General features: G+C 43.4%; 1 protein-coding gene across 6 annotated transcripts in view; it reads right to left on the bottom strand.

The window, feature by feature from the left end:
* si:dkey-237h12.3 (teneurin-3) overlaps positions 1–14,084 on the bottom strand; it is a 196,394-nt gene that overhangs the window by 169,971 nt on the left and 12,339 nt on the right. For all 6 annotated transcript variants that reach the window (XM_049750883.2, XM_068652589.1, XM_068652591.1 and 3 more), the window contains one exon: positions 2,516–2,901. In XM_049750883.2, the coding sequence (XP_049606840.1) occupies positions 2,516–2,795 (280 nt within the window). In that variant the 5' untranslated portion in view covers positions 2,796–2,901. The remainder of the gene's footprint in view (positions 1–2,515; positions 2,902–14,084) is intronic.

The following is a 14,084-nucleotide window of genomic DNA, read 5'->3' as shown; positions in this document are numbered from 1 at the left end:
TATAGTTGTTGTTTTTACTTTGTTATTTTATGTAACTGCAATGCCCCAAAATACTCATTTTTTGTTGCATTTATTTGTACTATTTGATTTCATTCACTTTTGGGAATGAGTTTATTATTGTCTTCATAGCTTTCTACCACCAAGCATGACAGCTGTTGTCAATGTTAATGACAAACAAACAATGCATACGATACAATGAGGCACATGCTGCTTTACTTAAGTCAAAACACAAAGATATATATCCATTTATTTCCATTATCATTGTATTGCTTGATTGTGTTTTTATTTTTCATGAATCCAAAATGTGATGTAAAAGTAACACCAAAAAACATGTTTCCAGTAATGCTCATTTCTATGTTACTATAATTTAACATATACCAATACTTCTTAGAGCGTTTTCTGTGTGATTGATGAAGGCTCTTTCATGGTCAGCCTTGTGAACTTGAAAGCGTATGAGATCAGTCCAAGTGTACTGTATTTAAATGTCAACATGTACATTTGTGAAACGAGATCATGTGTGCTGAGCAAAATTTGAAAATACATGAAATCTGGCATTTGATATGAGATGAAGGAAGCTGGACATATTGAACAAAATTAAGAAAAATAACTTGACCACTTCACATTCTAAAACGGTTATTTACCAGTGGGATATTATGTATAATGTATTGCATTATTTTCTTTCTAATTGCAAGCTTGTGAGCGGGAGGACAGCCACACAATAAAATGAACGGTCTGAACCTTGTTTAATTACAGAAATTAGGCCGGCAGCCTGAAAGTAAAAAAATAAATAAATAAAGACAATGGAAACACATTTTTCCTCAGTTTTTTCCACACGCAATGACTGGGGGTAAAAAATTAGCTAATTTAATGTTGCCTATTTTTTATTGGATTCCAATTTAGTGGCTAGCACACAATCTCCAGGAAGAGGTTGTTTTGAAGAACTGAAAATGGTTCAAAGGACCCTAAAATGGCTGCTTTGAGCTAAAATGGCAGACTCCTTACAATTTTCTGGCATGGCGTCTTGACACTGTTCTGAGGGAACCCCTCATGGTGGACAGTGGATGACTTCTTATTTTTGTTATTTATCCTTTAATTTCAGTGAGTTTTTAAAAGGGTTAGCGGCAAGGTAAGGGTCATAAATTAGGGTTTCAAGTTAAGGTTGGGGATTTAAACAAATCTTAAGGCTTTAAAGTAATTTTTCAATGAAAGATACAAGTCAGCGTTTCATGCCTGCAGGGTTAAGCTTTCAAGATAGGGTTTTGAGACGGTGTGAGGATTCCGTGACAGAGATATGTCAATAAGTCAGAATTACTATTTGAAAGTAGGGTTTCGAAGACAAAGTAAGGTTTTTAAGTAGTGAAGATTTCAAGATAGGGTTGGTGGTCACAGTCAGGTTTATGGTTTTAAGGTGGGGTTTTAAGTCATAATTTCAAGGGTAGGTTTCAAGGAAGGATAGGGCTTTTGTCAGGAATGATTTGAGCCAGGGCGACCAAATGCAGCTTGAACCAAGATTTATTGAAGGAAAAGGGAGTTGGAAGGAAGGGAGGTGGGGAATCAAAGACACAGACGGGATAGAGACTCACGGCCAGCAAACAGACAGACCGACCGACCGACAGAAGTCCACTTGGACAAAGATAAAATTCTGACCGTGAGCCTCCAGACAGACCGGGGGAAAACCAGATGACAGTGACAGGAACACTGGTCGCGGACAGGGACGGAACACAACAGTAGACACCGACAAGGAGGAACACCCGGGCAGGGTTTAAATACATGAGACAACGAGAGGGAGCAGGTGACAGACATTACGGTGATGAAGGGGTGTGGCTGAGGGAAGTTGCCGGCCGAGCGGGCTCTGGCACGGGCATGACAGCTTTAAGTTACGGTTCCAAGACAGGGTTACAGTTTTAAGCCTGGGTTAGGGTTTTAGTTTTTATAAAGGCTAATAAAGTAAAGGCTTTCAAAGTAGTCTAGCAAGTTAATGTTTGAAGTTAGGGTTAGGGTAAGGATGCTTGCAAGGCAGGATATAGGTTTGAAGTCATCGTATCAAAAGCGCTGATAAACATTCAATGCATGAAAGACGTGTGCATGCATGCGTGGGGGTTGGAGTTATGGGGCACAGCCCAGAAACAAACATGATTATTTCAAAATATTGGAAAACAAATTGAAAAGAAATGACTGCATATGCTGAGAAACCTTATATTATTAAAGACACCCCTGGAATGAACGAGATTGAGTTTGCTTTAATGTCTTATTTTGCAGATTCAATCAATGGCGTTATTGATCAGTTGGTAAATTGTGACATTACAACTGATGTTTCATGCTGTTTTTGCATGAAAACAAAATCTGACAATCCCATCAATAAAGTATAAAGTATCATTTTAAATTGGACTTCTGGTTTCAAAGCAGAGTTTTAAGACCGCTGGAGGCTTTCAAAGTAGTCTTCCAAGCCAAGGTTAAGATTTGAAGTTAGGGTTTTAAGCACAATCAAGGATCATGATGCCCGTGTGTTTCTGACCTGGCCTGCTGTACTCGGCGCTCTCCTGTCGCGCCATCTCCTTGACCCGGCCCCCGAAGAGCATGCGCGCCGGGTCATGCTCAAAGGCCTGGAGCGTCTCACTGGAGCTGTATGACTTTTGGGTAGGTACGCGGCAGGATGTCGCAGTGACGTCTCTGGCAGCGTCCTCACGTTCCGAGGCGAAACGGCACTCGCGTTCGATTTCTCCGCCTCGCTCGCGATGCTCTCGCTGGCTCTTGGAGAGCGAGCAGAAAGGCCGCTGCTCCCTCACCCGTTCCATGCTGCCCGCATGCCTTCACTTACAGCTCGCTTTTCAGCAATTTTGTTACCCGGGCTCCTTCTAATAGTCCCCGCTCGGCCCCACCTTCTCACTCCATTTGGTCCACCTACAGGGGGAATGAAAGAAAGGAAGCAATAAGTGAGGCTTATCGGCATCTAATCATCACATAAACTCTCAACCTTAAAACCTTGCTTGACTGCGAAACTGCATTCCAATTGGTTAAACTTCTTTCACAGTGATTGTTGTGCTCAGTGTAAACAAAATCTAATTGAGACCAATGCTTAAAACACGCATACTGTGCGGTGCTGAAATGTGAAGGTACAGTGTTTTACATTTTGTTTTTCACAATTTCAGTTTTCCTGACTTTTTAACAACGGTTCCACAGTCTGGCACAAGTCACTGCTCCCTACTATACAAAAAGTTGAGCACCTGCCATGTCAGCCGTTATGTGGTGCAATTGCGCGGTGCAGTTAGCTAGCTACACAGGAACTTGATGGACGAGGCATGAAACTTTCCCTTCTCCACCTTGACATACACAGCACTACCCGGACGTGGGTGGCATCGTCCATGAGCAAACGAGAGAATATCAGAATGTCGTCAAGGTACACGAACACAACATGTCCCGAAGCACATCATTCACCAACGCCTGGAAGACGGCGGGAGCGTTGATGAGGCCGAATGGTACCACCATGTACTCATAATGTCCACTGGGGGTGTTAAACGCTGTCTTCCACTCATCTCCCTCCCTGATGCGCACCAGATGATGCATGTTTTCGAAGCTCCGGCTTTGTGAAGACAGTGGCCCCTTGAAGGCTCTCGAATGCTGAAAAGACAAGGTGCAGGGGGTAGCAGTTCTTGACGGGGATCTTATTGAGGCCATGGTAGTCAATGCAGGGGTGGAGCAAGCCGACCTTCTTGCCAACGAAGAAATGGGTGGCGACAACGGAAGTTGTTCAATGCCCCAGGGGCAGCCAATGTCCACGATGTTGGCTTCTGCGCCTGAATCTACCAGGGCCGCCCCATTCCGGGTTCCGCTCAGGAGGAGGAACCAAGCTTGGAGCAGGGCTTCATTAAGGGTGGAAGAACCAACATGGGTTGAGCTCACACGGATCCCTCGTCATCACAGGAGAGCTGGTCATCTCACCACTCAGTGGCCCTTTCCTCTGCAGTACAGACAGAGGCTATTGATCAGCTGGCGTCGGCGTTCCTTAGCGGACAGGGTGACCAAACCCAAGTCCATTGGTTTGACTGCGCTGGGGTGGACCTTGGCAAGCTTTGGCAATTCTTCTGTCCACGCGGGCTGCCAGGTCCATGGAGGGAGTCCTCAAGAGTCTGGGGGTGATTGTAGGGGACCATCTCATCCTTGATGTACTCTGCCAACCCATTGAGGAACATGCCCACCAAAGAGGCGGAATTCTACTCGCTCCGACCGGCCACTGTCTGAAACTTGATAGCATATTCAGCCACTGACCTGTTGCCTTGGCGGAGTGCCAACACCTCCTGGGATGTGTCCTCTGAAATGGAGCCCAAGTTGAACAGGCGGAGGAGCTTGTGAGCGAAAGCATCGAATCACACGCAGGCAGGAGAGCACTTGTCGTTCTCAATGGTGCCCCATAGGCACGCTGTGCCCGTCATATGTGTGAGTACATACGCTACTTTGGCTTGTTCAGTTCTGAAAGTCTGCAGTTGCAGGTCAAACAAAATTCAGCAATTCGAGAGGAAGGCTCAGATATTTTTAGGGTCTCTGTCGAAACGCTCTGGGTTCCTGATCTTGGGTTTGGGAAGGTCCACGGGTCGACGAACGTTCGCCACAGGATGAGACTAGCGTCACGGGAGGTGTCTCACCCTGTGTGGTCAGTTCATCATCATCATCATCATCATCGGTTTAAAGTCCGTTTTCCAGGCGCCGCTGGGTTGGACTGGGTTCTTGATATGGCTTTCTTCCACCGGGAACGGTCCACGGCCATCTCGTGGTTGATGCCGAGTGCCTTCATGTCGGCTGACACGGTCGTCTGCCAGGTCTTTTTAGATCGGCCACTGGGTCTTGTTCCCTCTACGTTATACGACATAACTTTCTTCACCCAGTCGTTCTCGTCCTTCCTCACTACATGTCCGTACCATCGCAGTCTGCCTCTCCTCACCACATCCACTATGGCCTCCACTCCCATCTTCTTTCTCAGCTCTGCACTGGGTTTTTTCTCCCTCATTGACACACCACACATCCATCTGATCATCCTCATTTCTGCTCTGTTTAGTTTTTCTTCGTGTTCTGTTTTCAGGGCCCATGCCTCACTTCCGTATGCCATACTACTTCTGACGCAGGCGGAGTACACTTGGCCTCTCATCTTCAGGGATGGGGCCTTAGATGTTAAGAAGGGCATGAGTTCCCTGAATTTCTTCCACCCGCTTCTCACCCTTGCAGTCACTGCTAGGTCCACCCCACCATCAGCGTTAAGCATGTCTCCAAGGTAGCAGAAGCTGTCCACCACCTCGTACATCTCCCCATCTACTATGAGCCCCTCTTGCTCAGCTGGGTCTGCTTGGGCGACTTCTCCCCTGCACCGCTTGCATTTGAAGGTCTCACTTGCAGCTAGCAGGCTGCCTTTTACTCCGCTGCATCTCCGGTGTACCCACCTCTTGTTGGAAGCGGTAAGTGCTTGGAGGCTCTGGGCAATTTCCTCTTGCTGTTGCTGGAGCTGCTGCTGTTGTTGCTGCTGGAGCTGTTACTGCTGGAGTTGGTCTGCTTATTCCAGAGAGCTGATATCGGCCGAAAGGCGGCTGACGGTGCCTTTGGTTCGCTCCAGCTGGGACAATACCGTCTGCTCGTGCACTGGCTGCATGGTTGTGGTCAGTCTGTTCTGTGACAGACCGGACAGGATAGCCAAGTGTGACATGAGACAGACTTTATTGAATTAAGGGATGGGAAAGTGGAGAGCTGGAGCACTAACTTGACTAGGGTGGTGGATTGGCTGGCTCGTGTGTCGATGGGTGAGGGTGGCGGGCGCCCCTGCTGATCAACTTCCACCGAGTGACTGACGGGCAGATGAAAGAAATCAACCTGGTGAGAAAAGTAACAGAGCGAGCGAAAAGCGCAGCAGGGAGTAGTGCATAATCATGATCTGGGGCACACATAAGGTCAGGGCAGGCAGAGCGTGGTCAAAAACGGGCGACTGGTCAGGGCAGGCGACACGCAGGGCTAGGTGGGTCAGTACATGGGCAGAATTGGCAACAGGAGTCAGACGGGGGAAACGCAGGCATCACAGACAGACTTACAATGAACAGCTGGGAGTGCTGGGTTTAAGTAGCGTCTACTAACAAGCCAGGACAGATGCGGGTGATTACTTGATTGTGTGGGTGTGGCTGTGAACAACTGACATCAATGGAATGTTACCGGCTGGGTGGCAGGTGACGCAGACACGTGATAGTTCTTTAGGATAGAGGTAAGTTTAGTTTTTACACAAATAAAAAAAAGCTTCTACTAAAGTCATTTAAAAATATATACATGTATTATCAAACAAATTCCACATGAAATGATTTTTCCCAGTTTGATGAACTTCATATTACCGTAATTTCTGGACTATAAGCCGCACCTGATTATAAGCCACACTAGCAAAAATTTTAGGAAAATTTTGTTTTTTTTCATGAATAAGCCGCACCGTACTAAAAGCCGCATGTGCATGTGAGTTATTTACAAAGAAAGACGGTACACAGAAAGTGTTAGTTAGTTAGTTAGTTAGTTAGTTAGTTAGTTAGTTAGTTAGTTAGTTAGTTAGTTAGTTAGTTAGTTAGTTAGTTAGTTAGTTAGTTAGTTAGTTAGTTAGTTTTAATAACATACTTTAACATTTCTTTCCAAACACTGCCTGTGATGGAGCAGTAATACCGCAGCAACATGGAACTAACAGCACTAATAGGGCTGGATTAAAAAGAAAACAAAAAAAAAACGGTAAAAGTCACTGAGACGCGGCGGTAACAAAGCAGCAACACAGTAGCACAGCGCTAACAGGGCTGGTTAACAAAATACCAGTAAAAGTCACTGACAGCAGTCTTCATCTTCCTCCTGTGCACTGAAATCATCGAAGTCTTCCTCCTTAGTGTCCGATTGGGATACTTGATAATTTGCCACACACTTTCTCAGTCTCTCTTTCGTTGTCGCTTTTATGCAATTCTTCTAGCATTTTCCATGATGAGGGTCTGTTCATGCTCATTTTATTCATGGACAAAGAGCTAAGTTACATTAAACTAGCAAGCTACACGTATAGCTCCAGAATAGACGTGACCAGGAGATAAATAAAGAAAAGGGTGACGCAACAAGATGTCATCAACAATGCCCCCTAGAAACCTTTACAATGCTTGAGCAGCTGTAGTTCCTACGTTAAGAGCCAAATTGACCGCCTTTAACCTAAAAGCAGCATCATATGCATTTCCTTTGTCCCCCATAATGAGGGTTTGTGTATAAAAGCTTCCTTTCTTCAGTGATCTCGTTGTGTCTCTTTTTTGTGTGAATTATACGGCGCTATTTGCCTGGCGGATAGACATGCAATCAACACACAACTATTCTTCCCACTGACCGTGTCACGTATCCCTCCCCCCAGCACAGTGGTGCCGCACAACAGCGGTACACAGCCTTTTTACGAGTGTATAAAAGTGATCAAGTCATCACAAAAATCACGAAAAATCCATAGATACACCGCACCAGACGATAAGCCGCAGGGTTCAAAACTTGACCAAAAAGTAGTGGCTTTTGCCCAGAAATTACAGTAGTTGAGTTTATGTCAAATTAACAAAAATCTTAAAATCTTTAAATTTTACAAAAGCAAGGCAGACAAAAAAAAAAAAACTTCTGAAATCTCAAACCCAAGATTGAATGAGAATGTGACTAATCCATGTTTTATGAAAGAAAAAAAAAATCTTGGTTGGAATGCGAAGCCCGAGTGTGTCAGGACTGTTTTATTACCGTCTTCACACTCATACACACTTTCATTTCTCCCTTGGCTGCGCTATGAGAGTGGGCTATGGACTCCCATTTTGACACCCCCACCCTCTCCGAATGAGCTGTACTTGGTTTCACTTCAAGCATGGACGCCTCCCAATGACACCGCGGGAGCTTGGACCACTCTGGCGGCAACATACGCCCCTGGGAGACCGCCGGAAAAATGCAGTGACACGAGCAGTCGCCAAAATGAACACCATCGCCATCTTATTCCTTTTTGTATAATGCTGCATCCTAGTGCTACACACACCCTTACGTAGACTTATATTTGAGTGCCCTTGAGTGACCAAGTGAGTAAAGTACACAACTACCAGCATGCTTTGCTTCACACGTACGAGTCGCGTGGGAACGCTACCCGCTGGTTTTGCTTCATTGCGAAAAGGTCACATAAAGCTCTCGGGAGAAGACTATTGTGCGTTCGTTTGTAGTCCTCAAAAAAGAGCCGATGTACTCGTTTGACCTTAAAGTAAAAGACTCACAAGATGCGACAGTGAGTTGGAAGGAGATGGAGCATCACTGTTGTTGCTATAGTGACGACAAAGACAAAACCGCAGCTGTTTTGCGGTGACCTCACACCACTTAAGCATGATTGCTTAAGGTTGTTAATTTGGATATATTTAGCATGGAAGGCTGATGGTTTTCTGGTAATTACTTTTTTTAATTTGTGAAATATACATGTATTTTTGTCAGTTTTAGAAAACATTATTAGAAGTAGTAGTAGTAGTAGTATTGGTATTCCATCTATCCATCCATTTTCTGTACCGTTTGTCCCCACGGGGGTCTCGGGCATGGTCATTGGGCAATAGGCGGGGGACACCCTGAACCAGTTGCCAGCCAATTGCAGGGAGTATTATTATTATTGTTCTTTTATGTAAGGGGGATGGGAATGATGATTTTAATATTTTTTTCTTTTCTTTAAAGAATTTCATATTAAAAAAAATTGAAATCTCATAATTGCTTGAATGTGGCAAACGTATTTAAGGCTGTTTTAGAAAACAAACATTGTAGAAACTAAGGAAATATTTTTGTCACTGGAAGGTAATTTTTTTCATTTTTGTTATTATTTTTATTCTAACACTTATTATTGTTTTATTATGTCAAATGTAGTATATACAGTAAATTTTTGTCAGTTTTAGAAGACTAAAAAATATTTGGTTATGTATTCTGTTACCGGATGGTTATTTTATTTTGTGTTTTCTTCCTAAAAAGGACTAGATATATTTTATTAAATTCATCACACCATATTCAATATTAATTAAATGATTTCAAAACTGTCATTATTATTTTACTCAGGCAAATAAATAGTTTTACTGCTGCCAACCTATTTATCCCCTTTTCTTTTGGCAGTGTAAAGATTAGTAGCAAGCGAACAGAATATTTTACCTTTCTTAAAAGTTACATTTATTATCATTCTTCACATAAAAAAATGAGGAAAGAAAAAGCAACTTATCACACCTTGTAAAATGTAATTAATTATTGGACTTTTGCCATTTTTGAAAATTTTATCACATTTTTTAAATTAATTAATTGTCGGATTTTTTTCAGTTTTTGAACACAAACAAAGAGAAAAAATCTTAACAGCAACAAATGCACTTAACAAAAACTTTTTTACATTTTTCAAACCCCTAATATTGTTTTATTTTGGTAAATGTAAATGATTTTGTCATTTTATATATATATATATATATATATATATATATATTATATATATATATATATATATATATATATATATATAATATATGTGGTTGTGGTGGTGGACAAAGAGCAGAGGAAAGCCGTTGTGGTTGACATAGCCATCCCAAATGATGGTAACATTAGGAAAAAGGAACATGAGAAACTTGAGAAATATCAAGGGCTCAGAGAAGAGCTGGAGAAGACCTGGAGAGTTAAGACTTCAGTGGTACCTGTGGTCATTGGAGCACTAGGGGCAGTAACCCCCAAACTGGAGGAGTGGCTGAAACAGATCCCAGGAAAAACATCTGACATCTCAGTCCAGAAAAGTGCAGTACTAGGAACAGCAAAGATACTGCGTAGAACCCTCAAGCTCCCAGGCCTCTGGTAGAGGACCCGAGCTTGAAGGGAAAAAGAGACTTTTTTTTTTTTTTTTTTGGATAAATATATTAAATGATAAAAACTTATAATAAGGACAGAACACAGTCATCATTTTTGCTTTTGTTTGTTTGTTTGTTTGTTTGTTTGTTTGTTTGTTTGTTTGTTTGTTTGTTTGTTTGTTTGTTTGTTTGTTTGAACTTAAAATTGGGTCAATTACTTTCACAACATAAACAGGTTACAGATTATCAAGGATAGGCTTAAAATACTTAATATATATCGAGAAATAATTTAAAATATAAGGTGAGAATGTCAAAGATAGGCCCTCCGAATGAGGTTTAGACAACAGCAGGGTTTCATATTGTCTCCAAGGGTCAATTTATGTATTATGCCATCCATCCATCCATTTTCTGAACCGCTTAGTCCCCACGGGGGTCGCGGGCGTGCTGGAGCCTATCCCAGCTGTCATCGGGCAGTAGGCGGGGGACACCCTGAACCGGTTGCCAGCCAATTGCAGGGCACACAGAGACAAACAACCATTCGCACTCGCACTCACACCTAGGGACAATTTGGAGTGATCAATCGGCCTACCAAGCATGTTTTTGGGATGTGGGAGGAAACCGGAGTGCCCGGAGAAAACCCACGCGGGCTCGGGGAGAACATGCAAACTCCGCACAGGGAGGGCCGGAGGTGGAATCGAACCCGCACCCTCCTAACTGTGAGGCGGACGTGCTACCCAGTGCGCCACCGAGCCATTATGCCATTTGAATTGGAAAAAAAACCTAAATGGCCCACAAGATAAAAGTAATTTTTCCCAATATGCACCGCGGACATAACGAAGCAGCCTGCACAAAGTCCCTTACCATAGCTTTCAGGCTGCAAAGAAGTCTGGTAAAGGGCTTAGGTGATTGTTAAGAAAAAAAAAAAATGGTAAAACCTTCTTCTCATTTTCCCCAGCTGAGTATCGGCACAAATATTTTAAGAACCAGAGTAGAAAGTGATGTGCCAATGCTGTCTGATTACGTTTGAAGATTTTTGGAAGTTGGATCATAAATTCTTCAGCAAAATCTGTGTTCTATTTTTCAGTCTTCCCGTTACATTTCAACACCACCACCACCACCACCCCCTACCACTCGTGCCTTTGATCATGCACTTGAATCGAGGCAGGCAGCCACCCGTGAAGCCACTGCGAATCAGCGGCCGAAATTAGTGTCACAGTGTGGGGGAAAGAGACACTTGGTGATCTATGGAACACTGCACACTTCCCAATAGCTCCCATGCCAGACTTGCCAACCCCGCCACCCCGCTACCCCCCAAAATCTTTTTCCCAGTCCCTACCATAGTGTGTACTAAAGTATATTTAAGGGGCGACATGTCTAAGTCAATTGGCCCTTTGGGGCCACTTTGGGGCTCAGCACCACAGACAAAACCTTTCAAAATGTTTAAAAAAAAAAAAAATGTGTCCGCTATCATAAGGGTGCAGCTAATACTACATGCTAGCACAGCACCTGTGCAATAACAACAATGGTAGCTACTACTTCATCCTAACACAGTGTTGAAAAAAATAATGCGAAATATAAACTAACTCAACACCAATAGTGACTGACATGATGCATTATAAATGAATACCAATAGAATTCTATTTGGACATGACCCACGCTGCAATATGATTGGCAGTGCTCCATCTGGATAGGATAAGCCCTAATACTACATCCAGACTGGAGAGGCAATATCTGACTTCAGTGTGAAAGCATTATTATGAATCCCACTAACCCTAAGCCTAACCTGATACCTAACAAACTTGATTACTTTTTCATTTTGTAAAAAGGTGATACATAATCGGAATGATCATCTCATTTTGCCTCAGACTGCCATCCTTGGTCATCCTTTCTGGATGCAGCAGGAAATGATATTGCAAGGGGTGTGTCCTGCCAAGATGGCTAGTAATTAAGCTATATTAATACTAATTGTTGCAACATTAACAAGTTAATGCCACACCTATAATACTGAAGATTGCACACTGGTTAAACAGTATTTAACGTAACTGAAAACAACATAACATCAATAACGCTAAGGATAGGCAGACAACATGTGTACAATGTTATTAACTGCAGCTGTCTTTACAATATAGCTGAGGATACAGAAGCTACTGTTCCAACCTACAAATACACTAAGCATACAAGTGAAATAATGCCAGTTAATGCTACAAGGTACAGTATAAACATCCGGTCAAAATGTAACTGGATATATATCCATCCATCCCTCCCTCCATCCATTTCCAGAATCGCTCTATCATCACAAGGGGCATAGCCGGTCAGGCTGGAGCCTATCCCAGCTGACTTCGGGCATTAAGCCGGATGCACCCTGAGCTGGTTGCCAACCGATCGCAGGGGACACATTGATAAACAATCATTCACACTCACAATCCATGCAACTAACGTGAGAAAACCCACTCAGGCACAGAGAGAACATGCAAATTCCACACAGGAAGGCCTGAGCATGTGCACAGATGTGGACATTAGTACAATCAAGGTAGCATGCAAAAGCTATCGTGTGTGCATTGTAGAAAACATAGCAAATTTTTGCCATATTTCGCTAACCTGACCCCTCTAGCAACTACCTTTTTTTTAAAAAAAAAAAGGCAGAAATAATGACAGTGGTCCTAAATGTTGGCAACATTCTTAATTCCTGCACGGGGAAGAAAGAGGGCCAAGAGGATGATGATAATGATTCCATTTTCTCATGTGGCCTCTTTTCAAAAGTTGTCCACCCTTTATCGAGAGTCTGTATTGGAGTTATACCTGGGATTTGACTGTTTCCATCGGAGACTATAAATGCATACTTTATTAGTCGATTACTGTGACAACCTGGGTTCCCTTTGTAACGACAAACTTGAATCCATCCATACATCAAGTACTTTTCTTTGCAATATAATAGCCCATTAATCAATCAATAATCAGGTAAGTTTCTGACGCAAAATCAAAAGTGCATCTTGGAGACTGACACATGAATAAAAAAATACTAGTGAAGCGTGCGTACCCCTGACAGCCGCACACACAAGCATTTTTGAAAAACAGATGAAGCGACCGTCGCCCCGGAAATGCTGAAAGGGCAACTCTTCCCTCCGTAAGCAATTTCTCGCGCCCCGGTACTGTAATTATATTTCCCGCATCAGCCAACATCTCCCCGTCGGTGACCTCTGTAAATAACGCTAATAAAGCTCACCGGTGCACCTCCCAAAGAGCGTCCACTTGTCAGCCAGAGTGGCCTGGACGGCCATGGTGACAACAGGCCATTGAGGGGGAGAAGAGGGGACGTGGCCAGAGGGGCCTGGCGGCGTCTGTGTCTGCAGAGCCTCCGACAATGCTCGCCCCTGACAGCTTTGCATAATTCATCTTGTCGAGGCGCTCTCCTGCTCTCTCCTGGCTGTCGGTGCTAAGGGTATATGGGGGGGGGAGGGGTTAGAGGAGGGAGTCAGGGCAGCATTCCATCAGATGGTACCTGTTTTTTTCTGTGTATTTTTGGAGTTTGACTGCAGCACATTGCTTCGACTCTGAATTTTGAATGCTGTTGCAACCAGATTGTCTTCTTGGTGGAGGCTCAACACCTGAATCCATTTGACTTTTCTATCTTTAAGGCTCACTCACGCTTCCAGTAGATGGGGAATAGATGCAGGAGCATTGTAAAAAGGTGGTCGACTATCATATCAGGGGTGGGATATGTTCTATAAAATGAAAAACATCAAAACTGACTACCACCAACTTTGTAGAGCGGTGGTGCCTTGGCCCAGAGCCAAAATGTCCCGTGGCCAGTCCTGCTTTAATGTTCCTGACGGAATTTTAAAAAATGATACTATAGACCAGGGGTCTTTCAGGATTATTATGAGGTCGATTATTTGAAAGGTGTGTTGGAGCAGGGAAAATTATAAAAGGCTGCATAGGGGCTCTCGTGTAACCGGACGTGGACACATTTTGAGTGGAGTTATGATTGGAAGCACCAAAGTAATCAGTGGGATTTTCAATGAAAATGTCAGTGTTCCAGTCAATTATCGATGGAATCTCAGACAGACAGTCAATATAGCACCAATGTTTGTCTCATTGGAATCCCCGATCGAAGCCTCAATTGATTAGGGCCATTTATGGACTATCATTGGAACAGCCAGTGGAACCTTCAATGAAAAAAACAATGGAATGTCAATAGAATGTTCTATTAAAGAACCCTAATGGCACAAATATTATGACAGGTAT

This window comes from Syngnathus scovelli, chromosome 1, assembly GCF_024217435.2.
Source record: "Syngnathus scovelli strain Florida chromosome 1, RoL_Ssco_1.2, whole genome shotgun sequence".
Lineage (NCBI taxonomy): Eukaryota > Metazoa > Chordata > Actinopteri > Syngnathiformes > Syngnathidae > Syngnathus > Syngnathus scovelli.
The sequence above is the reverse complement of the archived record's forward strand: the minus strand, read 5'-3'. Positions and strand labels throughout refer to the sequence as shown.